At 39.3% G+C, this 26,232-nt stretch overlaps 1 protein-coding gene across 1 annotated transcript; it reads left to right on the top strand.

Annotated features, from left to right (window-relative positions):
* FBXO33 (F-box protein 33) lies at positions 1-26,232 on the top strand. Its single transcript, XM_077819114.1, has 4 exons — positions 1-473; positions 13,245-13,355; positions 17,978-18,663; positions 23,823-26,232. The coding sequence occupies exons 1-4, from the start codon at positions 52-54 to the stop codon at positions 24,092-24,094; spliced, it is 1,491 nt and encodes a 496-aa protein (XP_077675240.1). The 5' UTR covers positions 1-51; the 3' UTR covers positions 24,095-26,232.

Below are 26,232 nucleotides of genomic sequence, written 5' to 3'. Positions count from 1 at the left end.
GCGAGGCCGCGGCCTGGGGCTGCAGCAGTGGGGCTCGGGCCGGCGCCAGGCATGGCGGTGTGCGGGGAGGCGGTGGGCGCCGGCTCCCTGCCCAGCGAGCTGGTGGTTCACATCTTCTCGTTCCTGGCGGGCCCGGACCGGCTGCGGGCCTCGGCCGCCTGCTCGCACTGGCGGGAGTGCCTCTTCTACCCGGCCCTGTGGCCCCGGCTGCGCCTCAGCCTCCGCGTCGCCCCCGCCGAGCGGCCGCGCCTCGACTTCCTCATGCGCAAGTGCGGCTGGTTCGTGCGGGAGCTGCGCGTCCAGTTCGCCGCCGACAACTACCCCGGCGGCGGCGGCGGCGGCGCCGGCGGGGTCTGCGAGGGGGCGGCGGCCGCGGCCGAGGGGGAGACACCGCTCTGCCCCCGCTGGCTGGACCTGCTGAGGACCTACCTGGAGTTGGTGCTGTGCGTGCTGAGCAGCGTCCGCAATAACAGGTACCGCGGGGCTCTCCGGCCCGGCCTGGCCCGGAAGCCATCCGGGGTGGGGGGAGACCTCTTAGGCCCAGCTCCTTCCAGCCCCCTTAGACCCAGCCCCCTTCCCTGGGGGGGGGCCCCCTGCGGCCCGGCCCCTTCTCCTAGCCCGCCCTCTTGACCCCCTCCCCTGTGCGAGATCCCTTCCTGCCCGGTCCTTTTCCCCAGCCCGGCCCCTCCCCTGGGGGGATAGCCTCCGGCCCTGCGCCTTTCTTGGGGGTGGGGGGGGACCCCTCCGGGTGGGCCCCTTTCTCCAGCCCATCCGCCCGGCCTCGGCCTCCTTCCTGAGATATGTTAGTAGAAACATCTTGCTCTAAACAGAGAAGGAAAGGCTGGGGGTAAGCGTTTGTTTAGTAAAACTGCTTACGGAAAGTGTATTCAAGCAAATCCTGGAAGCCAATTAGATTTACCTGTGCATATTTTAAAATAAAGGGCATAATGGAGGCCACAGTGAGGAATAGGTCATGGACTGTGTGTGCTGATGCTTCATGAAGATAAATTGTGAAGCATCTGCAAACTGATAGCTAATTCACACATCACGTTCCATATTCATAGGAGCTGTGCTTTGATGAGATGTAAGAATTAAGCGTGTAAGAAATTGTCTCAAATAAAGCTTTATTTGGTATCTGTGAAATGTAATTTCTATCACTTCTTATAGTGCAAACTTCGGAGTATTTCATAAATAGTAAGTAAAACATACACTAATAATTTATTAAATTAGTGTCTTTGTAGTTCTTTATCAAATAGCACTAGGGTTACAATATATAAAGTAACTTAAACATATTTTGCATTGTATCATGTCAGCTGTGGAATATAAATATAACACAAGATATAGAAGTAGATTAACTGACAATTTACACTGCCCTGTGATAGATACAAGGATAATTAGAGCTGTACAAAGAAATCAAAATCAAATGTAGGGAGGATCAGAGCTGTAAGCTTGAGTTCTGGTGCGTATCTAGACTCCATTCTTTCAAAATACTTTAAATGTGTCTTCATACTTTATTCATGCATGAACAGACCCAACAGATACATTGTGGTGAAAACACTAATGTACACGTTAACACTTTTTAAAATTTACACTGTTCCTCCCACCACCGAGCTGTGATGTAACCTTGGTATTGAAAAATATATTAACTATAATAATAGCTCGGGTTCCTGACACTCAGTAATTTCTGAAACAGTTTAGTCTCTATTAGAAGGAATCTTGTATTTTAGTCAGAGAGAAACTATTAAAGATGAGTGACCTTTGACCTTGGGAGATGATGATAAAGAGGAGGATGGTTCAGCGGTTAAGGTGCTAGCTTGGAATTTGGGAGGCCTTGGTTCAATTCTGTGCTTTGCCACAGTCATCCTGAACGATGTTGGACTCTTAGGGTATGTCTATACTACCTGCCGGATGGGTGGGCAGCGATCAGTCCAGCAGGGGTTGATTATCGCATCTAGTCTAGACGTGATAAATCGACCCCTGTGTGCTCCACCGCCGCGAGAGGCTCAGGTGGAGTCGACGGGGGAGCGGTAGCAGTTGACTCACCACAGTGAAGAGACTGCGGTGAGTAGGTCTAAGTACGTCCACTTCAGCTATGTTATTCATGTAGCTGAAATTGTGTAACTTAGATTGATTCCCTCCCTCAGTGTAGACCAGGCCTGAGTCTACTTGTGCCTCAGTTCTCTCTGTAAAATGGTGGTGATAGTACTTCCTTACTTTGCTATGATAATGGTAGCCATATAAACAACTAAGGCAGAAAAGCAAGGGCCCATTAAGATGCTTCAGGGTTCCCCATCAATATTAGGCAAGGATATAGCTGGAAAGGGTTCCCGGGATCAAGAAGAAATTAAAAACTTTACCTCCCCACCATTACACAATTAACATTTACAGCTTTTTTTTTTTAACTTAGGTATCTTAAGCTGATTTACTGTTTTGTGGAAGACTATCCGAAAAGTGAATACAATGATGTACAATATTGGAACATATTAGGGCCATCATGCTTCTATGGCTTTGGGGAGAAATCTTTTTTGTTTGGGTTTTTTCGTGCTTTTTTCTCCTGAGTTGTAGCTAGAGAATAATGAATATAATCGCTCCTTGGTTTTAGATGAGTACATACTTTTCACCTGCCAAATATCTCTTTCCGTTCCTCCACTTTACTGCAGTTAGCTCAGAGACACTTCCTATGTTATAACACTCAGCCATCTCACTGACAAAGCTTACTTTCTGAAAACCTCAGTTCTGCTCCAGCTCTGAACTGAGGACCCTAACCTTTATATTTTAGTACATGTTTTACTCTATTCTTCCACTTGTCAACAGTTTAGGGCTGTCTGTCTCAATCATCTGTGCCTGCTGCTATAACTTTGTTGTCAAGCTTTGTTACAATTCGTTAGTTCGTTCTTGTTGGCTGACTTGAAAATACATCTGCCAGTAAGTGAAAACTTCTGTATCAATGTTGATCTATCAGACTGTGTGAGGTGTGAGAGTTCAGCAGACTCTGTCTGAACTTGATGTTTTTTGTAAGGTCGGTATTTATAATTAGGGCTCTACCAAATTCACAGTCCATTTTGGTCAATTTCACTGTCATAGGATTTTAAAAATAATAAATTTAATGATTTCAGCTATTTAAATCTGAAATTTCACAGTGTTGTAATTGTAGGGGTCCTCACCCAAAGAGGACTTTGGGGGGTGGGGGGTGTTGCAAGGTTATTGTAGGGAGGGTTGTGGTACTGCTACCCTTCTGCACTGCTGCTGGCCGCAGCGCTGCCTTCAGAGCTGAGCAGCTCAAGAGCAGCAGCTGCTGGCCAGGGGCACAGGTCTGAAGCAGAGCCACTGCCAGCAGCAGTGCAGAAGTAAGGATGGCATGTTATGGTATTACCACCCTTACTTCTGTGCTGCCACTGGTGGGGCACTGCCTTCATAGCTGGGTGCCCGGCCAACAGCCACTGCTCTCTGGTCACCCAGCTCTGAGGGCAGAACCAAAGTAAGTGTGGCAATACCGTGAACCCTCCCCCCAAAAAATAACTGTGTGACACCGCCCCCCGCAACTCTCTTTTGTGTCAGGACCCCCAATTTGAGAAATGCTGCTCTTACCTGTATAGTATAGGGTAAAATCTGTATAGTATAGGGTAAAAGCACACAAAAGACCAGATTTCACAGTCCATGACGCGTTTTTCATGGCTGTGAATTTGGTAGGGTCCTATTTATAATCCATAGTGCAGGAGTTCTTTTAAAAAGGCCAGACAGTCTTTATTTCTGCATCACTAAAAATTAGTCAACAAAATGTTAGTCTTACACACTGTTTATAATACTAACTTGGCAACAGTGTAAATGTAAGTGGATTTCTAGTGTGCTGTGGCCCAGTGAAAAGTTCTCTCACACACTGTAAATGATACATAGTATCATTCCTGAAATTCACTACCTCTCTGCTGCTATCTCCTATTCCCCAACAAGTGCGTTTATATTAGGAGGGAGCTTTTGCTATTCTTAATCTGCCCTACTACTTTGCCAAGGTACTTTTTACATACATCCTTTTCAAATTGGTGGATGCTTTAGACATTTCTTCAGTAAAATGTTTGCTTCTCTGTGCTACATGTTGATATAGCTAAAATCCCCCCCCCCCTTTTATTTAGCTCCTTTTAATTAAAATGAACTGTGGTGGAGAAATGCCTTGGCACTTCAAGGTCCCTTGACAAAAGAATCATTGTCTTGTTGCTAAGGCGGAATCAGGTGTCCTGTTGTGGAGAATCTCCTGTGAATCCTTTTTACATTTAACGCCAGCAGTTTAGTTCAGCTTCTGAAGTGTGCAGTGTCATGCACTATGCAAAATACAGTATACACAGACAGATCACAACATATAAAAACATGCAGTAAAAGTGGTATAGTGAATGACTAACTTAAGATTCAGGTCATAACTATGTCACAGCATTGGCAAGTTTTCGTTTGGTAACATTCATTCAACTAGAACAGATTCCATCTGAAATTTCCTGTCACAAATAAGAGCTGGTGCAGTAAAGCTTATTGTAATTCATGGTGTATGGACTTGCAAATTTTACTGTTAGCCAAATTGCACATTTTAAGCTACATGGGTCTTAAATGAATGTAAATAATTAGAGATAGAAAAACATTGTACTTATTCTGGTAGAGCCAGTTATACTATAGGTTCACTAATGCACAGATACTTCCCACCATAAATACCCCAAGCATAATACATACTCCTCCTTTATTCCATCTCCATGACCATGTTTGAATTTCATGCTAAAATGCTTGAGTTCTCAAATTGTGTGCACATGTGGGTTTGTCTATTCCTGAACTGCATAGTTCTTGAGAGCTATTTAGAACATAAATCAGAAATAATATGGTATGTAAAAGATCATCTGGACGGCTTCATAGAGTTGTCTCAAGTGATTTGGATGCTAAAAATTCAAATTGAGAACCCCAAATACCTAAGAGTAAGTGTATTTGCTGAAGACCGCTAATCTCAAACAAGTTCTTGTTCTAAGTTGCTAAGGAAATGAATTCTGCTTCTCGTACTTTACTATAGAAAATCACTAGCTTTTACCCATGATCATGCCAAACCAGTCTAACGTCATTCTTTGACAGGGTTACTGGCCTAGTGGATGGGGGAAAGCTGTAGATATGATGTATCTTGATTTTTTTAATAAGTCTTTTGACACAACACCATGTGACATTCTCATAAGCAAGGTAGGGAAATGTGATCCAAATGAAATTACTATAAGATGAGTGAGGACTGGCTGAAAAACTGTACTCAGAATACTTATCAATGGCTCACTGTCCTATTGGAGGCATGTATCTAGTAGAGTCTCTCAGAGGTCTGTCCTGTGTCCAGCACAAGTCAATATATTAATGATTTGGATAATGGAAGAGAGAGTATGTTTATAAAATTTGAAGATAACACCAAGCTGAGAGGAGTTGCTAGCACTTTGGAGGACAGGATTAGAATTCAAAATAACCTTGACTAATTGGAGAATTGGTCTGAAATCAGCAAGATGAATTTGTTAAAGACAAGTGCAAAGTATTGCAGTTAGAAAGGAGAGAAATCAAGTGCACAGCTACAAAATGGGGAATAACTGTCTATTTGATAGTACTGCTGAAATGCATCTGCGGATTATAGTGTCTCACAAATTGAGTGTGAGTCAACAGTGTGATGCAGTTGCAAAAAAGGCTAATATAATTCTAGAGTGTATTGATAAGAGTGTTGTATATAAAACATGGGCGATAGAGTGGAACAGTTATTTGACACTGGTAAGGCCTCAGCTTGAGTACTGTGTCCAGTTTTTGGTGCCATACTTTAAGAAAGATGTGGACAAGCAGGAGAGAGTCAAGAGGAGAGAGAGCAACAAAAAGTTTAGAAAACTTGATGCATGAGGAAAGGTTTAAAAAAAAAATGGAGTGTGTTTAGTCTTGAGAAAAGAAAACTGATAAAGGCCGTCAAGTATGTTAAGGGGTGTAATAAAGAGGATGTTGATCAGTTGTTCTCTATGTCTACTGAAGGTAGGGCAAGAGGTAATCAGCTTTATCTGCGGCATGGAGATTTATATTTGAAAGTTTTTCCTTAGTATGGAAGGACTGGAATAGGCTTCCAAAGGAGGCTACGGTATTCCTGTCATTGGAGATTTTTAAGATCAAGTTGGACAGACACCAGTCAAGGGTGGTCTATGTATGCTTGGTCCTGCCCATTTGGTCTGCCATCCAAGTACTAGCCAGACCCGGCACTCTTTAGCTTCTGAGATAAGACGAGATTGGGTTTATTCAGCCCAGTATGCCTTCAGGCAATAGCCACATTTCTCCGTTGGTGGGGTAGCTGAACCCAAGTCAACTGTTTGGAAAGCAGCTCTACTCATTGCTATACCACAAATATATCTAATAAGTTGCAGAGATTCTAGTTTCTGTGTGAGTCATATCAAACGCACCAAAGGGAATGAGTGAAGATTGAGAATCAGATGGTTCTTTCATGCCTCTTGGGATGTCCTTCTGGCAATGAAACCAGAGAATCTGCAGCTTTGATTTCTTACCATCGTGGGGTAAGTGTTTTTGTAAAATACAGCGCTAACTACCTCAACTTTGGTAAGTAAACTGTCATGCCTTATTGTGGTCTTATAAATCAAACTTACTCTTTGCATTACTGTACTGTTCAATATAACTTTCAAAAAACTTTAAGTGCAAAAAAATCTTTTTGATGACTATGTGGTTCTTTGAGGATGTATACCAAAGAACCTGAGGCACAACAAATGTTAGTCTGTAAAACTAAAAATAGGGAAGAATTTTGATGCTCTGTTGGGTACTGGATGATGATGTACACTTTTTCCACTAGCTAAATTATCCATTCACTGTACAAAACAAAGCTGAAGATGTAAACTATTCTGATGTTAAAGCAGATGATTATGTGAAAATTTGGAAAAAATTCTACGTAGAACTTAGCTAATTCTCACAGACTGGAAGGATTTAATGAATTGCTATTACTAACAGTTGCTAACGAATTACATAAAATATACTGACAGTCTTGCTGCTGGAAATCACTTACATTCCAGAGGGCCATTTTATAAATCTTGTGTTTGATATTACAGGCATACAGATCCAGAGTTATTGCAAATTTGTTATGAATGACAGTCTGTTAATACAAAACTTGTACTGTATTTAGAAAAAAAGTTTCTTCATTCTTTATTACTGAGTACATGGGCATTAAAAAGGATCTTGGTGTTTGATAACCATTCTTCTCCTGCTGCTTATTTTTGACCAGAAGTCAAAATCCTGTTTTGTAACAATATCTATCACAACAAATTGTGAGGGTCACAGAGGATTGACTTCTGTTGGGGGAATGAGCAACAGGAACAGATAATCTCTTAAAACAAAAGATTCTAAGTAAGTAGTAGGTATGGGGAAACTTCCCATGAGTCATCAGAATATCTATGCTTTTATTAAGATGGTTGTTTTTCAGGAAGATTCTTGGAGTGGGGTGAAGGAAGAAATATTTGCTTTTTTACTCTGCTGTGTTGAAATCCACAAGTGTAGTCTTTGCCTGTCAGAGCCGTTCTGGGAAAAAGTAGGAAGGGGTTGATGTCTGTCTGTTTGTTTCTCTCCTCAGTGACCTGCCTGATCTGTATCAGTGTGCAGAGCAAGAATCTAGATTTTTAGTAAAACTCCAATATGTCAGCAAAATCTGTTTTAAAGAATTTCAGGAATTAAATTAAATGAGGCTCCTGGATTATTAAACAGGCCAAATATTCAGCATATTGAGGAAGTCAGAATAGCCGCATCTTTACTGAGACTCTTCAGCAACTCTCCCACCACTGATCTGGTACAGGCAGCTTCATTTAGCAAGCAATGGTGGAATTGCTACCATAGACCATGAATGAGCAACTTTACCATTCTCTAATCCTGCTGTGCGTAAACAAGGCCTATGTGAAATTTGGTTGAAAAATGTATAATAGGGCACAGCAAGCAAATCTAGTCTAGTGCAATTACTAAATTAGTAGAGGATGCATTGGCATGTTAGGACAAAGTTAAAAGTAGCTGGAGAAATATCAGATCATTTAAAAGTAGAATCTCATGGTTGAGAAATCATAAATGGTAAATTCTTTGGGACAAGGACTGCCTCTGTATGTGTTTGTAGTACATAGAACTGCACCACTCTGATCCTAACTGGGCCCTCTGGTTGCTGCTTTAATAAAATGATTCAGTAGTAATTGTTCTTTTCCTTTCTCAATCAATCATAATAGTAAAACTGAAGCAGGAATCAGAAAAAACAAGTGGTACAGCATAGGATCACTATTGTTGTTTTCATTATTTTCATTAATGATCTATAGGGGATATGAATTCAGCCATGATCAAACTTACAGGTGGTGATAATCATGTGACTAGCAAATGCAAAAGAGAACAGAACTAAGTTGCACTATAGCTGTCATTATTTACTTAAATAGTAAACTCTTTGAGGAAGAGACTTTATAGTTGTGTGTACACTGTCTAGCACAAAGTGTTACAGCAATTTACTACTGCTAATGTAATCTTGAAACAAAACAGCTATAAGTAGTGAGATGATGCTGACTGTTAAACAGGCCCTGTGTGCCATGTAGTTTTGTGGCTGCATAATTAATCACTTGTACAGCACTGTTTTCCAGATTGAAGCTTTTAAAAAGGTAGTTTCTAGCCCTTGTGTGTTGTAATGTAATGTCTTCCTGAATCTGCAGATGCTCTGAAAGATGTGAACTGCCTCATTCATCTCAATGACTTGTTCTGAAATCTAAAGATGACAGTTTCATTTTCAGCATTACATATGATGCTGCCAGTCATTTTAGCAGAAACATCCAGCCATCCTACTTCCCTCATCATACTAAACTGACTTTCCGCTTCCTAGGGGCAAAAAGCCCCAACTTTCCCCCCTTCTCTGCTGCTAAAATCTTGAGCTTTCCCCTCACCCAACAATTTTATTTGAGGTAGTTAGGCATCTTCAATATAAAAATCTGAGGCATACTGAAAATGCGAATAGTTAGCATAAAATTATATTTAAATAAAATATCAAATAACTTGGGTTACTCTACTGATCATACTCATTTTTATATTTTAATTAAAACTTCCAAAGCTGTATGTACAGGAACGTTGTTGAAGTATTTAGGTGTAGCTTGCTGTGAAGTATTTGAGGACTTGCTAGTAAGTCCCTCATTCACTAGGAGAGGAAATAGACAGCAGATACAACTAGGAGACAGCTGTTAGAAAAATCAGAGTAGGAAGTGATGACAGATCGCAAACTAAACAAGAGATTTCTAGTAGTGCTAGTTCACAGTGATTATAAAGGGTGATAGATTGGACCTAAAAATTAGGGAAGTGAGACATCCTCTCTACATATCCTTGGTTCCACTGCAAGTGAAATATCTTATGAAGATTTAGTCATCTTCTAGTAAAGGGCAGTGAAGAGTCCAGGGAAGGTTCCCTGGCACTGCAGCATGGGCTTTAGTGTTGCTAATATTCACATAGTAAACTTGGGAACAGATTTTTGGATGTAGCACCTTTAAAGTTTTAAGTCCTGGAGACGTTGTGATTTTTTTTTTTTTAAGCATGCATAAGGGAGTTCATGCAAAAGCTGCTCCACATCACATTTCTTGTGGTGCCAGTAGCAGTATTAAATGATTGAAAAAGAATCTGAGAATGTGCTTTGGTCTAGGCTTGTTCATGGCCATATTATTTACAACTTTCTGCAGTCAGCCCTTTCTTCCTCGCGGCACACACTGGAGCAATGCAGCTGTTCTAAATTTTTATACATATATCAGAATATATGTGGGAGATGATTCACCAGCACAGTACAAAAGCCTCATGGTGGTTCATGTATACACTGGCACTGATCGTGCTGCCTCTAGGAATTGCTGTGATGAAGTAGCAACGTTACCTATAAAACAGCAGGAATAGGAGTTAAGTTTGTACATTCTTCTCTGTAAACTATAGATTAAATTATAGTGACAAAAATAAACAGCTGGTTTGAACTCTTGCAATCCTCCAGATTTTCACTAGGATTCATGGAATGTTACACTACCAAAAATAACATGTTTTAGAGTCCTAGGAATAAATTATACCTATAGAATATGTAAATATTTAAAGGAATCCTGTTAACTTTTGAAAAATGACATACTTGTTAAAAGTATGTCAGGTGACACACCTGCATTGGAGCGTCCTGTACCTGCTTTTGTGGTTTTACCATCATGTTTTTTAATGTCTTTCCCTCACTGGTTGTTGCAGGGCAGGGGGCACATAAGTGGGAGAAATTGTCTGTATAGGGGAAAGTGATACTGACCAATGTGCTCACCCATGTATATCATGAATGAATCTATATATTTATGTATATTTTTATTAGGGCTGTTTATATATATTTAAATATCACAATTAATTGCAAGATTAAAAAAAAGTCGTGATTATTTGCAGTTTTAATCACACTTTTAAATAGAGTACCAATTTGAATTTATTATAAATATTTTTGGATGTTTTTCTATATTTTGAAATGCATTGATTTCAGTTACACAGAATACGAAGTGTACAGTGCTTTATATTTTTATTACAAATATTTACACTGTAAAAAGATAAAACAGTATTTTTCAGTTCACCTCAGACAAGTACTATACTGCAGTCTCTTTATCGTGAAAGTGCAACTTACAAATGTAGAATTATATTTTACATAACTGCTCTCAGAAACAAAACAATGTAAAACTTTAGAGCCTACAAGTCCACTTAGTCCTACTTCTTGTTCAGCCAATCGCTAAGACAAACAAGTTTATATTACAGATAATTCTGCCTGCTTCTTATTTACAGTGTCATCTGAAAGTGAGAACAGGTGGGTTCTGCTTGATAATGATCCAAAGTAGTTTGGACTGAAGGACCTTCATTTTCATCATCTGAGTCAGATGCCACCAAGAGAAGCTTGATTTTCTTTTTGGTGTTTCGGATTCTATAGTTTCCACATCGGTGTGTTGCTCTTTTAAGACTTTTGACATCATGTTCTACACCTCATCACTATCAGATTTTGGAAGGCGCTTCAGATTCTTCAGCCTTGGGTTTAGTTCTGTAGCTATTTTGAGAAATCTCATATTGGTACCTTCTTTGCATTTTGTCAAATCTTCAGTGAAAGTGTTCTTAAATCTAACAATATATGTTGGGTCGTCATCTGAAACTGCTATAACATTAAATATATGGCAGAATGCAGGCAAAACCGTGGAGCAGGAGGCATACAATTCTCCCCCAAGGAGTTCAGTCACAAATTTAATTAATACATTTTTTTTAAAGAGAGTCATCAGCATGGAAGCATTTCCTCTGGTATGGTGGTCAAAGCATGAAGAGGCATATGAATGTTTAACATAGCTTGCACGTAAATATCTTGCAGTACAGGCTACAACAGTGCAGATATTTTAATCAAAAATGTTATAAAGTGAGCATTGTACACTTCGTATTCTGTGTTGTAATTAAAGTCAATATATTTGAAAATGAAAAAAAAAATCCAAAAATATTTACAGTAAAACCTCAGTGTTACGAACATACCTCATTTGGAACTGGAAGTATGCAGTCAGGCAGCAGCAGAGACCTCCCCCGCCCTTGCCCCTCTCCCCCAAAAAAGCAAATACAGTACAGAACTGTGTCAATCATAAACTGTCAAACTTTTTTAAACTTTCCCTTTTTTTAGTAAAGTAAGGAAACTGTTTCTGTGCTTCTTTCATTTAAATTAAGATAGTTAAAAACAGCATTTTTCTTCTGCCTAGTAAAGTTTCAAAGCTGTATTAAGTCAATGTTCAGTTGTGAACTTTTGAAAGAACAAACATGATGTGTTGTTCAAAGTTACAAACATTTCAGCGTTATGAATAGTGACTTCCTGCACCCTCCATGACTTCTGCAGTGGTCAGTGTGGCTGACCCCAGAGCTGCCCAAGCAGTTGACCCTGGAGTGAGCTGCTCAGGAGGCCCTGGGGACAGCCACACCAGCTACTTAGGTGACCCCTCAGCCAGCTGCTGCTGGAGTGGCGCCGGCACCAGCCGCATCGGCCACTGCTCTGAAGCCCGGGGCTCCCTTTCCACCCCCACACCCCCCCACCTCCAGTAAGATTGAACCAGTGGTGTTTATGGTATAGGTCATGGTCTGTGACTTTTTGTTTCTTGCCTGTGGTCTGTCCGTGACTTTTACTAAAAATACCTATGATCAAATCATAGCCTTAGTTATGAACAACCTCCATTCCTGAGGTATTCATAACTCCTGAGGTTCTACCATATAATATATTTTCATTGATATTCTATTGTTTAACCGCAAGATTAAAACTGTGTAATCGTGACTTTTTTTAAATTAGTTAATTTGTTTTGTGTTAATTGAGTTTACGATTTATTGATAGCCCTAAATATAGTTAGACATCATAATCTTGGATGTCTCTTTCAAAAAGCATATTGTGAATGATGGGCCACTGGATGAAGCATGTTACAAAAACTAAGTGAGCTGTGGTTCACGAGAGCTTATGATCAAATAAATTTGTTAGTCTCTAAAGTGCCACAAGTACGCCTATCTCTGGCCTGGTCTAAGCCTAACACTCAAGTGGACCTAGTTACGTTGTGTCTGGGTGGGTGGGTGGTGGGGGGGAATTCATATCCAAGAGATGTAGTTAAGCCCCAGAATTCTTCCTTTGACCTAGCTATTGCCTCAGAGGGGTGGATTAACTACGGTGACAGAAGACCCCCTTCCATTGCTGTAGCAAATGTCTATACTACAATGCTGCAGCATTGTGTCTGTGCTGCTATAGTTTAGGCATAGCCTTAGAGTTCTAGGTGTTCAGCATTAAGTGCAGCTTTCGTATAATGAAAAGCAGATATGTATACAGTGTCATTGATGGAATTTTAAATAAATTTGTAAGGATGAAAGTGGATAACATGCACTTAGATGTCACAAGGCGTATTCCTGGTAACATTCTGCTAGACAACGAGATATGTATTCATACTATTATAGTAGGGTTACTCAAAACTGATCAGACTTCTTGCTTCTTCTCTTGATTTTGGCGTTTTAAGCTGCTCCCCCTGAAAAGCTCCATCTAAGCTTTAGTTTATTTGGAAGTTGTGTGTTGTCCCAAACTTATAGACAGTGCAACTCTTTCCAGCCTGGACGATAACCTCCTGTGCATAAGTGTGCCCTTGCTACCTGTGTTCAAGAATTGTCCTTAACATTTCCCCACTGTTGCCTTACCTTCATGTGCAAACTAACAAAACCTATTTTTGTAGGAACCTCCAGAAGTTAAGTCTTTTTGGGGATATAAGCATTCTGCAACAACATGGAAGTATATCGAATACATACCTCAGCAAGGTGGACCCAGATGGCAAAAAGATTAAGCAGTAAGTTCTTCTGTACACACTAGCAAAAATATCATGCTGGCTCAAAGAACTAATAATGAGAATGCAAGATATTAGGTTGAAAAAGCTCCAGCTTGGTAGTGAGATTTCATCTGGTTTCCATTTTTGTGTTATCTGATGGTCATTGGGTGACCTATATGAGAAGAGCTGATCTTGGTCAAGCTCCTCGCGTCTACGTCACACAAACCATCTTCAGTTGTCAGACTTGTGGTGGTCTCTGCAGACAGTGCGTGAAGACACAATACTTTCACTCTTGCAAGGGATGGCTCTCTTTCACTCTTGCAAGGGATGAACAGAATGAGGTGGTATTGGGGCCAGGGAGAGAGGAGCAGAGTTTCATTGGAACGTTATGTACTATTGCTGTTCTGAGACTGAGTGGAGAACTACACTAGGAATTGAAGTCACCTGACGAATTAAACAAATATATACAAGAAAAACGAATATTAGGAAACAAGTGACTTTGAATAAAGTCATAAGTGAACTCCAAGTAAGGATTTATCATAAGACTCCATGCCTGTTTAAGATGAGAACTACTTATTTCCAGAATAATTCCTAAGGGCATGTCCATATAGGAAAGCTATATTGGTATAATCTAAGGTGTAAATTTAAACTGTTAATTATATCAGTATAACCTTCACCCCGCCTCCACCCCCCCCCCACCCAAATATGGACACTCTTATTGCAGAATCAGAGTGGGGGTGTTTTTTTTATAGCTTATATCTAGGCTTGGCAGAACTTATTTTTTATTTTTTATAATTTTTTTACGATGTTGCCAGATGATAACATCAGTGTTTACTTTTAATCTTTTTTATCTTAATCTATGCGGGTTCAGACAATAATTGTTTAATGACCATAGACATTAAGATTCAAAAAGTTAAAACTTTATAACCGTTAAAATACAAATTTCAACGTAACATGTCAAAATCTACAAAGTAAATATGCTTAAATCAACCTGTGTTCTCAAGTAGCATTTTTTCTTTCTATGGCTATCTGTACATTTTTATGATTGATGGAAATATATTTTTATTGGCTTGTGTGTATACTAAAATCAATCTCGATCCTCAAAAATCTAATCCTCCCAAGTCTACTTATGCCCTTTTGGAAGTGTGTAAGATAAACTGAAAAAGCCATTCTTATTCTGGAACTAGTGTCCACGCAGTGGGTTATGCTGGTATAACTGTAAAACTTGCCAATGTAGACAAGCCCTGAGTGTCATAATTTTAATCTACATTGCCGGGGGGGGAGGGGAATCTGCTTATCCCAATATTCTAGGAGAGGAATGGGTGCTCTTTCCTCTTCCATGTGCCTGTAGCTGAAGTAGCTCTGGAACTATCATAGATATCAAAAGATGGATTAGTATGTACATGCATATCGAACTCTGTAGTGCTTAGATCCTGACTTAAATTTACAACATGGTGGAAATTCAGACCTTCATTTCCTACTGTGTCTTTGTCACCTTGTTGTACTTATGTAACGCAGAAATTGAGATCAGTGGGAGATATGCAACATTCATACTGTATTGCGGTAGCAAGGCACAATTTATAGATATCCGAGTAAAAACTTTTACTCTGGTTGTTGTGGTAGTTGTTTTTTAATAATATGCTTAGTGCTCTTCCTACTATGATGATTTGTTGCATGCCACATGGTTCTATAGTGCGTAGGTTTTTTTATGCTCTATATTTGCAGTTTACTGTTTTAAATGTAACTTGATACTACTTTTCTCTTTACAAATTCATTTTATTTAACCTTTGCTATGGGAAAGTTCAGTACATCATGTAAATGCAGTACATTGTGCAGTTAGAGAAAATATGTTCCACCATTGAATTAAATGTAACTATTTAAAACTCTTATGCCTGAGGTGTTACTTCGTCATCTAACAGTTGTTAATTAATCTTAATTTTTCTAAAAATACCAATTGAGCCATTTTAAATAAGTGCATTTAGTGCTTATGAATGGTGCTGGATTGAGACTGCATTATCCAATGAACAGAAATAGTATGGACAGCAGTAGTGCACTTGCTTTCTGCGTAGTCCTACCAGTATGCCTCAGTCCTGACTCAGGACCACTTTTGAGGGGGTGAAAATACTAGTTCAGTCTCTGTGTCTATTCAGTCTTTGACTTCTCTTCTGACACTGTCAACAAGGATGCCACTTAGTGCTAATTGTGGGTGGCTTGTCAATGGACTGGTAGCCACAGAAAACTGGACTGAGACCGCCAACTCACTATCTTGTGTAGATTATTGAACAACTTTCAAAAACATTTGGTTACTATTGTTCTGAGACTATGTATTAAGATAGAACTAGGGCTTATTCATCAGAAAAGTGTAGACAATTGAAATTAAAACATACAGTCTGAAAATAAGATGAGGAAATTATTAGAAATTGGTACTTATGTAGTTAAACTTGTAGAACATGGCTTGAACGGTTAAATTAGTGTGTTCTCCAAGAGTAGAGGTACCATATTCAGTTAAAGGATTTACTGGAAGTGCATTGTTAAAATGAATGGCAGTGTAGTTGGATGATAACTTCATTGTGCTTCCTATTGGGCCTCATTTTTATTAGCCCAATATATAGTTATTACGTAACATAAAGTACCCTCAGTTGAGTTGTTTAAATATTTGACATAGTTTGGGTTAAAATGGGGTGGGTGGGACTAGAAGGATTGGCTCAGCATTAGATAGCTAGAAAAATTTTAGATGAAGTGGCTATATAGTTTTTTGGTGGACATATGGATGGCTAGTTCTGCAGCCAGAGTCTAAGCTTAAAATTCAGGGATTTGTGTACTATTATCACTGAAAACTGCTGTAGACTTGAGTTCTAAATGTTCACCATCCGTGCTTTGATTGGATGAGCTTACTTCTAGTACAGAACAGTATTAGAAGCTACAATTGTGCAATTGTGGTTAATCCAATACAGTTTACAGTAATCTAAAGCAAAATAGTCAAATAGTATTTTAAACTGTGTTTTAAGCTTAAACATACATCATCATTAGAGAAGCACAGCTTAAGTTATTAGGCATCAAATTGAGAGAACTGTAGAAGAAAACATTTCGGCATATGCAGTCATACCATGTTGAACATGCACGCATTTCAGATTTACTGTTCATAAATATTGCAGAAGGAAAACTTATAAAATGAATTTAAAATATCAGATGTGTATTAAGAGTGACTATATACAGTATTGCAAGATATGATGAGCTTACCATTCTAGCACATTTTAGTGCATTATTAAAGATATACATGCACGCAGGCAATTTTTTTCATTTTTAATTTTCTTCTGAGATTAGATGCCCTTTACATAATGTTCTTTACTGCCTGTGTGTGTGTCTGTGTGTATATATGTATGTATACCCAGTGTGTACTATGTAGCAATTCAGCTCGGAACCACTTGATTTTTGGCATGTTTTTTTAATTTTGTGTTACAGATCTTTGCATTGCATTCCTTGATGCCTTTAAACAGGAACATATTTGACCTGACCCAGCTCCCGTGTTGCAAATACTATATTTTTCCTTAAGTGACAAGTGCTATAGATTGCATGCATGTACACCTTCATGTGCGTGTATACGTACTAGAACAGGTACGGTGACTGTGTGCTCAGAAGAGCATTTATCAGTGGTGAGGAAGAGAGAAATTCAGCTGGGTTTTAGCAGATGTGGGGAAACATGATCAAAGAATTTCTTTAGAACCAGTCCAGAGCATTTAGCTACAGTGCTGAAGCTGTGTGATTCACAATTGTACATTCAAATCAAATTCCTTCCTCTCAGGTATGGTATGTGAAATGAATATATAACTTAAAGATCTGTTCATAAAATGTTACAGGGATGGGACAGGTGGTCAGGATAGATGCAGGATACTCCTCCTGTGTGGTGAGTGTGGGTCACTTCACCCCCCCCCCACACACACACAAAAAAAGGCACACAAATATTGTCAGGCCCAAATCATGTTCATCCCAACTTAAACTCTTATAATTGCTGGTAACTGTAGGAATGATCCAATATGCACACATGGAAATATTTTAAGAACCCCACTATTGTTTGCACTTGAGATAGGTGTAATGAGTTTCAAATATTTCAAAACCAAATTTCTCCAAATCTGGCAAAAAGCATTGACGGGCTTTTAGGGCTATATTTTGTACATACTAAGCTTGCTGTTGGGCAAGGACTGCATTAGAGGTATCAGAGCATGAAGCATCAGAGGCTTTTTAAAGTTGTATTTACTCACATTTGTATAACCCCAAAATGGCTGAATGGATTCCCTTAAACTTTTGTTTTAAAAGAGTTTGGCGCTGAGAAATATGGGATACTTCTCTTCAAAGGACAACATTTTCCCCAAGAGGAATCATTACATATATTCCCTTCCTAAGATAAATCACAATTACAGCATCATTTGAGTTTGGTAGAAGTTAAAGAGCCTGATTTTGTAGGTGCCATACATACAGAACTTTCACTGACTATTCGAGGAGTTCTTCACGTAGCACAGCTACAGAATCGCACCCTAACTGAAAGAGTAGAGTCTTTCTTGAATAAATATAGAATGCTATGCAGTTGTATTACCACATTAAGTCATATTTTAATGGGGTCATTGTTGCTTATGTTTTTCTTGCAGAATACAACAGCTATTTGAAGAAATATTGGGCAATAGCAGGCAACTGAAGTGGCTGTCTTGTGGGTTTATGCTGCAAATAGTTACTCCCACATCATTGTCATCTTTATCAAACCCCATTGCCAACACCATGGAACACCTGAGTTTGCTGGACAACCACATCCCTGGTAATACCACTCTTATCACTGCAGTTGAATTGGAGCGCTTTGTGAATCTGCGCTCACTCGCCTTGGATTTCTGTGATTTTACAGCTGAAATGGCAAGAGTCCTGGCTGATAGCAACCATGTGCCTTTGCATCGACTCTCTCTTCTGGTCCACAAAATTTCCATAATGCACAAGTCCTTGGAAAACATGCCAGAAGATGAGAATTGGAAGGCACTGACACGCAACAGCACTAATCTTCGGGTCTATATTATGGCTTTTGATATCAAGAGTGATGACATGCTAAGAATTCTTAAGCCCAGTATCCCACTAGAGAGGATTCACTTTGACAGCTACATCACTTGTGTTTCAGGGGCTGTTGTTGACCTCATATCCAGGCAGTATGACAAGTTTCTCACTCATTTTATATTAATGAATGATGTGATAGATATGTCTGGTTTCCCAGATCTTAGTGACAACCGTAATGAAGATCCACTGGTTTTGTTAGCGTGGAGGTGCACAAGGCTCTCTCTCCTAGCAGTTCATGGTAGGTAATTCTATTCCCAAACATAGTAAGTGACTTTGACTTTTTTTATGCTTTAGTCTTTTTTCTAAAAATCACAATCATACACTTTGTATTAATAACATCAGTTACTGACCTAAAAAATCTTGCAGGAGATGTTAATAGTAGAAGCTGTTTATACAGATACTGAAAAAAACACATTCTCATACCATCAAACTTGAAAATGTAAAGTCATTCCACATACTATAGTTATAGTTATTCCTCATAACAAATCACATAACTAGTAAGTTACTGATTGTTAACAAATTTTCCTATGCAACTCTGTTCTCACTTGAAGTTTACTAGGTTACTTGTGTAAATGAGGATGAGCAAGAATTTTTCTTGTAAGGTTCCAAAAAAAAAGGGGGGGGGGCGGAGGGTAGTATATAATATTCCATGCTCTGGAAAGCTTATTTTGAGTGTGTGGAGGATCTTTATTATATTAAACTATGTATTATCCAGAGAGTAGCTATGCTTATGGATATGAGAATTGGAAATGTTTGCTGCTTAGCATTAGTTCATTTTGCAGTGAGGGTTAGGTGATCTTCCTGGCTGTAAATATGTATGGCCCACAATGAAGCGAGGGTGAGAGGAGATGTGTTACCAATCTAGTGAGAATCTAGCAGCAGCTAACAAGATGAAGTGTTGGCTGACAAAGTTTGGAATATATTCTCTGTTTGATCTACTTGCAGGAGGGAGAGTAGCATAAACTGCATTTCTCTTCCCCTGAAATAGTTTTAGGTGAGTGCCTGGCCAAATGCCACCATACCCTAGTCATAAATTGTCCGTACTAGCTATTTTATTACTGTAAACTTCTAATCCATTCTGAACTTAGGCTCAAAGAGAGAGGAACTTACTCTTGTGTATTATCTGACTTCAACTAGTGACCTACAGCAGACAAAAGTAGGTAATATTCATTTAAAAAATATAGGGAAACAAAATACTAATGACAGCTTTCAGAGTAGCAGCCGTGTTAGTCTGTATTCGCAAAAAGAAAAGGAGGACTTGTGGCACCTTAGAGACTAACACATTTATTTGAGCATGAGCTTTCGTGAGCTACAGCTCACTTCATCGGATGTAACTAATGTAACACTAGTAGTGTGGCTCTTCATATCTTACGTGGACCAGCCACAGGAGGTTTGAGTCTGCTGGTGTTGATAAGGGATTGAGGCCTCAATCCTGTGATCTGCTCTATAGGAGTGCACCCCTACTCCTCCTTCAGACAGCTTGCAGGATGGGGGTGTTTAGCTCAAGTGGCAGAGGGTCATGTTTTTAGCACCAAAGGGCATGGGTTCAAACGCCGTTGTTTACCCCAAAGTGGGGGGAGTCAGATACTTGCAAGAAAGAGTTTTCAGCTGACAAACTTTAATTATTTTCCATTGGAAATCAGGGAAAATTAAATTCTTTGCTTTTCTTTATAATCACTATAAGTTTCCTAGAGTCAAATGTGAATTCTAACTCTACATAACCAACACATCTGAGGCTGTCTACTCTACAGCTTATGTCAGCATAGTTTAGGTCACTGAGGGGTGTGAATAAATCACCCCCAGGAGCAACTTAAGTTACACCGACATAAGTGCCGGTGGGAGAGCTTCTCCTGCCAGTTTAGCTACTGCTGCTTGCGAGGGCTTGAGTAGTTAAGCCAATGGGAGAGCTCTTTTCCATCGGTTTAGAGTGGCGACGTTAGAGAGCTCACAGCGGTGCAGCTGCGCCGCTGTAAACTCTCTACTATAGCTGTGCTGTAAGTGGCTGAATGTGATTTTAGGTGCCTCGCTTTAACCACCTAACTTTTAAAATTTATCCAAATTGTTATTGATTTGATGCAGTTGTTATCCCAAAAACTTTGTTTACAGTACAGGGGGAAAAAAATCAGACATCCTCCAAGGCCTATCTAATATAAAATAAAAACAAACAGCTGTGTAAATTTACAAGCTAACAAATCCAGCATCGAAATGTATAGTGTTGTCACATGTCTATCCAGCAAACATTCAGGTAAAGCAAAAGAAAAGCAAAATTTTAATAATCTTCATTAAGCAGAGAATTGGAAATTACATAATTGTCAGATCTTTTTAGACTGTTTAAAAGGTAGTAACTTGGTGTAATTTCTTATTGGCTATTAAGTGGGGGAAAAGACAGGTGCCCAATAGGTGAAATCAGATCTCAAGATCTCAGCTGTGCTTCTTGTAACTTGCCTAAATTGGGAAAATATGATCTTTTTCTTCTTTGCTACCAGACTGCCTGGAAGTTATTTTGTCAGCTGGAATAAAAATAACATCTAAGTTCGGTGTTAGTTTAAAATATTTAAGAACTTGGAAGTGAAGACTACATTTTTGCTGTAACAGGTTCCAAATGCAGCTGTTTATCTTAAGAATCAATTTTAGGCTCTTCAGAAAAGGCTAAAATATTCATATTGGGTGTTCTGTTCTCCATAATTTCTACTGCTTTTTAAGGAAGCATTGTTCTTATAAACATGACAGCTTCTAAACATTTTACAATTGAGAAATCACAAGTTCTATCCTGTTAGGTCCCGATTGGCAGTAAAAATTGTCTCAATGTTAACTTTAGAAGTGCTTTGGGTGTTTTTATTTATTTATTTATTTATTTTAAAGTGAGTCTGACTTGTTGATAACTAAATTTCATGTTGTAGCAGCTAGAGAAGGGGAAGGGGGAAGAGAATCTTCTGTTGCATCCATTCCCTGTACTCTCAGAAGAAGTTAATGAAATCTATTTATACCTGTCCTCTCCTCTTGCAATTTGTCTAAGTACTTATATGTAACAATTACCAAAAAAAAAAAAAAAAACCCCTCTCAGGAACATGTAATGATAAAATAGACCCCTTTAAGATCAACACAGCAACTGGTTCTTTTTTAAAACAAAAACCAAACCCTGGGTTTTAGTGCCACCCACTAACAATTTAATCCCCTTCTATCTGATTTCCCTCTGATTTCGATGCTGGATTTGTTAGCTTGTAAAGGCCTTCAAGCCAGAATGAACTATTCTGTGGCTTAGCTGTGACAGCTCAGAGGATGGTGACTAGTCAGTAACTAGGATTTACTTGATCTGCATCTGTCTGGCTACTGTTTGTCACTTGATCAAATAAGGCTAAAAGAAATCTACCTCACTAGTGCCTCTTGCAAAAGTGCTTTCTCACTGGGCCTCAAGAATTTTTTCTGCTTTCACAGAGAAACATCTGCTACCTACCTTAGAGTGAATCTTCCTGAAGCAATAAGAGTGAGGAAGTACTGAGGCAGTCTCTGGGGCTGAAAAGCAAGCCCACCCAGCTTGCATGGAAAGGGGGAAGAATCTTCCCCATGGGGCAAAGGCTCTCCCTGAGGCAGCCTTAGACTTTGGGGAAGAGGTGCTTCAAGATTTCATGGTGTAAGGGATCTCTACAAGCCCCCTGCCTTGTGAAATGTTTGGTTGGATTGGGGTCCTTTCTGGCTCCTAAAATCTTACCAGAAGTCTAGTCATTCCTTCCAGAAGTTAACATGAAAAGCTATAAGGGGTCATGATAGCCACCTTAGTATTGAGAAGGCTCATCCAGGGAATGACGTTCCTCCAAATCATCACATGCAGCAGTAGTTATGTATCTGTATCGCCCTTGTTAAGCTGCCCCCTTTGTTCTTGTGGATGTTCTTGTTCTTTCTCTCACTAAGGACCTATTAATTCTAAATTCTATAGTGGACTGGCTAAGCTCATTCAAGATTCTTCTGGAAAGTAGTACTAAAAGTGGAGTTCTTGATTGGGTTTGGTATCCTACAGCCTTCTGAGCGTCCTGATTTTTCTTGTGCATTGAGACTTCCAGCCCACTGCACTAGACAGGGGAAGCATCAGTGAATTAATATTACAAAGTTGCCTTTTAGAGTTCCTTGCTCTTTCATTAGGCATTACCACTGATCATGCCAGCATCTGCAGATGCCCTGGACTGCAGAGTGCTTTGAGCAGTGCTTCTGTGGGAAGCTTCAGGGGCAGTAGGTGAAAGATTCTCATTCCACTTTCTTCATCAAACTCCCTCATTTAATTCAGCCTCCTTCTCCTCTCCCCACTGAGATGTTTTCTCATAGGTTTCCTGCTATACAGAATCCACTATCTACATTGTTGAAGACCATTCCAGAGAGAGTCAAACCTTGCTTGTATTTACCAGATAACTTTCTGTGGCTTGGATGAGACTGTACAGTCTCATCCGCTCTACCAGGCTTTCCAAGTCCAGACTTTGACAAGAGAATTTGCATGTTAGGTGGGAAGAAGAGTAGGCTTATAACTACTTCATGCTGGAAGGAATAAACTGGAGAAGTGAAGGGGAGGGCACCCTAAAGAAGAGGAAAATCCTGGATGGTGCTTAGTGGTATCAGTGAGCTAGGAGGAACCCAGCATGTTTTCTCAGCCAACCTATGGAAAGCAAGTTCGCTAGTAATTGGGAATATAATTTGCCTTTTTCTTCACTTTCCGGGGGAAATACAATATGAACTTCTAGTAGGTAGCAAAGACCATTTTATAATTATCATATTTAATTTCAGTTAAGATAATTTTGTAGTTGAGTGAAAAAGTTTTCAGCATTGAAGGGACTTGGCTTTCATGAAAAGTGCCATGATCTGTGAGGAAAGGTCACAATCACTGCAAAAATGGAATCTGGTAATAGAAAATAGGTCTAACTGTAACACATCAAAATCAAACCTCTTCAGAGTTCCTCTGTACTACAAACACAGTTTTAATGCAGTTCTTACACCTATACTTTCACTCAAGATGATTAATCATGCACTCTTCCTTGCACATAACACCTCTAAACTGTCAAGTAGTGTAGGTCTAAAATATTTAGTATGTCCCAGAGTCTAAATAAAAATTTGTATGAATAATAGAATTTTTGATTCTCTATAGGGGGAGGGGACAGGTCCAACAAAGTTTGGCCGCGGGGAAGGGGGTTCTACTTACAATGTTACTTTTTTTTTTTCCTCACTTGATAAGAATAAATTTGAACCTGATGGCTTGTAACTTTTAAGAAATGCAGAAAAAAGGTTGCCAAATGGAAAAGGGACAAAATCAGTTGGGGAAAAGGCCTGCTAGTCAGGGGTCTCAGGTTTTAACCACTTTTTTAAAAAGCAGTTCTGCAATGAAGTGACAGTTTTTTTCCTCCCCCACCCTCCCAGGTTACACAGTGTGGGCCCATAACCTCATTGCAATCGCTCGTCTTCGTGGCTCTGATTTGAAAGTGCTTGAAGTCACAGAAGAAAGCATTGATTTCGACCAAGGTGAACTGGCTGATCAGGATGTGGATCCAGTACATAACCTCATTGAGCAGGTATCCCTTGGATTGGGTCGACCTTGGCATGCAGTCATGGACATAGAATTACTCAGTGTCTTCACTGAGCCAACTCGTCATTTTTATCGAGAGATGCAAAGCTTCAGTGAAGGCATTTAGCTCCTTTTTTTATTTACAATTCCTGTGGTTACATATGCAAGTAGGATCCTATTATGTTTTTCAGTAGTGTGAATTAACCCCTTTTGTGCTGTGTTTAATCAGTATTAGATATATAGAATTATATATGTGTATTCTACTTCTTGATCAAAGAACGTAGTCGGGTATTGGTTTAGAAGCTGAAAGTGGCAACGTTTAGGGCTTTCACGGTTAATGGACTTGTCTACCAAACCTTATAGAGATACAGCCGAAGGTTGTCTGAGGTTGCCGGCTAACTATATTTTTTTACTGAGTAACTGCATCTTCTATTATTTTACTATTATGTCGGAGTTTAGTGCTCAGGAGCCAGTTTTTTTAATATCCATAGCCCAGTGGATTTGTATGCAATCATTGTCATATAATCTGGTAGTATGCTACTTATTAGGCTTTAAAAAAAGGAAGAAAGAGAATACTACCCAATGCCAGTTCACTATAAACTTCCACTTTAATTTCACATGCAGTTTCTGAAGCATGAATTACTACTACTCTCTAAATTTATTCTCAGTTATTAAGCAGTAATCTGTAGCACTGTGTAGCTTTTTTCAGTTACTCACCTGAATTTGCGAGCTCTTAGACTATAAATTGTAGGATTTCTTATCCTTCGTAAATTCATCATAGCTTCTTATTCTCATGATCTATCAGTTTCTCCACATGAGTTAGCTTTGGGCCCAGATTTAAAAGGAAATATAAGTTTACACATTCCAATGGGGTAAAACCATAACAATGAAGATATAAATTTAAATGTACATGCTTACAAACAAACATTAGTCGTGAAATCCCTAGCAACCAAGTCACTGGACTTTCTCTGTCAGCGCCTGTGTCAGCTGCCAAAGAATAGATTAAAAATGAAGAAGTGCCCACATGCTGGCAGGGGCAGGCCAACTGTTGGTCTGCCAGATACTGCTAGATTGTAATATATAAGGTCGAATTTCGACCTGTGGTACACAGCTGTGCTGTGGCTCAGTCAGCAACCTCAGAACTCTTAAACAAACATGCACCTGTTTCACTGTGAATAGTGAATGTAAAGGAAGGAAAGGAAATAAATACAAAGCTTGTTCTATCACAGGTATGAGCTGCTATGATGCATGAAGAACATTCCATGAAGTATGTTTTAAAATCTTGTTATATCTGAGAGGCTTTAAAAGCCGATTTAACTGTTTCAGGGCAACCGCGGTACAGACGTGGTCTCTGTGAGACTTCCACCTGACCCCAGTTTTAAGTGGTACGAATGTTGTGCATTTAATGTTAAAGGACAGTCTGCAATAATTAAAGTAAGTGGCCAACGTGGGTGCCCAGCAGTGCTGAGACCTGGCTGCTATATTGTAAGCTTTGGAAAACACAATTTATGCAACAGATGTCCAGATATGATTCTATTTATGGAAAAAGTTTATATGTGTTTTACAAATGGTTTTACCATCTTATATTAAAATGACCTTTTGACAGGTGTGCGCTGTTTTGTCTCCAGTGAGCACATACCATGCGGATTTTATATGTACATCAGTAGAGTGAATCCACTGGCACAGTGTGTGTATATGCCAGATGTGGTGAGATTTTATCTTATAAATGTGATCAGATTAAAAAACTCCTGACAGAAAATGTAAGGAAACCAGCTGAATGTTTGAACTGATGACTGATGTTGTATGGTTTATGTTAAATGTATATTCTTTTAATCAATGAATAAAGCATTAAAAACTGATCATTGTAAAATATTTTATTGTATCAGCATGAGGATTTTTAGCATTAAGCTGCAGCAATCATTCATAAACTGTGTGTATAATTATTAGTTCACGTTGTGTTGAGGTGCAGCAAAGCTTAGTCTAAAGTAAATCATACAGTAAATTCTTATTTGGCTGATATTTTGCTAATATGTTGATAAAATAAAGCGCTTAACAAAAATTAGACCAGCTAGCATAGACCGAATATTGCACATTTGATATGGCTTATTAGTCTGATACAGTAAATCGTAGATTGTAGAATATAGAAGACTGACTGAGAAATTCCTGCACCAGTTGCAACTGCTTAACTCAAAATCTAATGTGCTCTAGAAAACTGTAGTATTCATGTCAGTGTCCCACTATTAAATAGATTATGAATACCTACAA

This window comes from Eretmochelys imbricata, chromosome 6, assembly GCF_965152235.1.
Source record: "Eretmochelys imbricata isolate rEreImb1 chromosome 6, rEreImb1.hap1, whole genome shotgun sequence".
Taxonomy (NCBI): Eukaryota; Metazoa; Chordata; order Testudines; family Cheloniidae; genus Eretmochelys; species Eretmochelys imbricata.
Note: the sequence above shows the minus strand (reverse complement) of the source record. Positions and strands in the feature narration are given on the sequence as shown.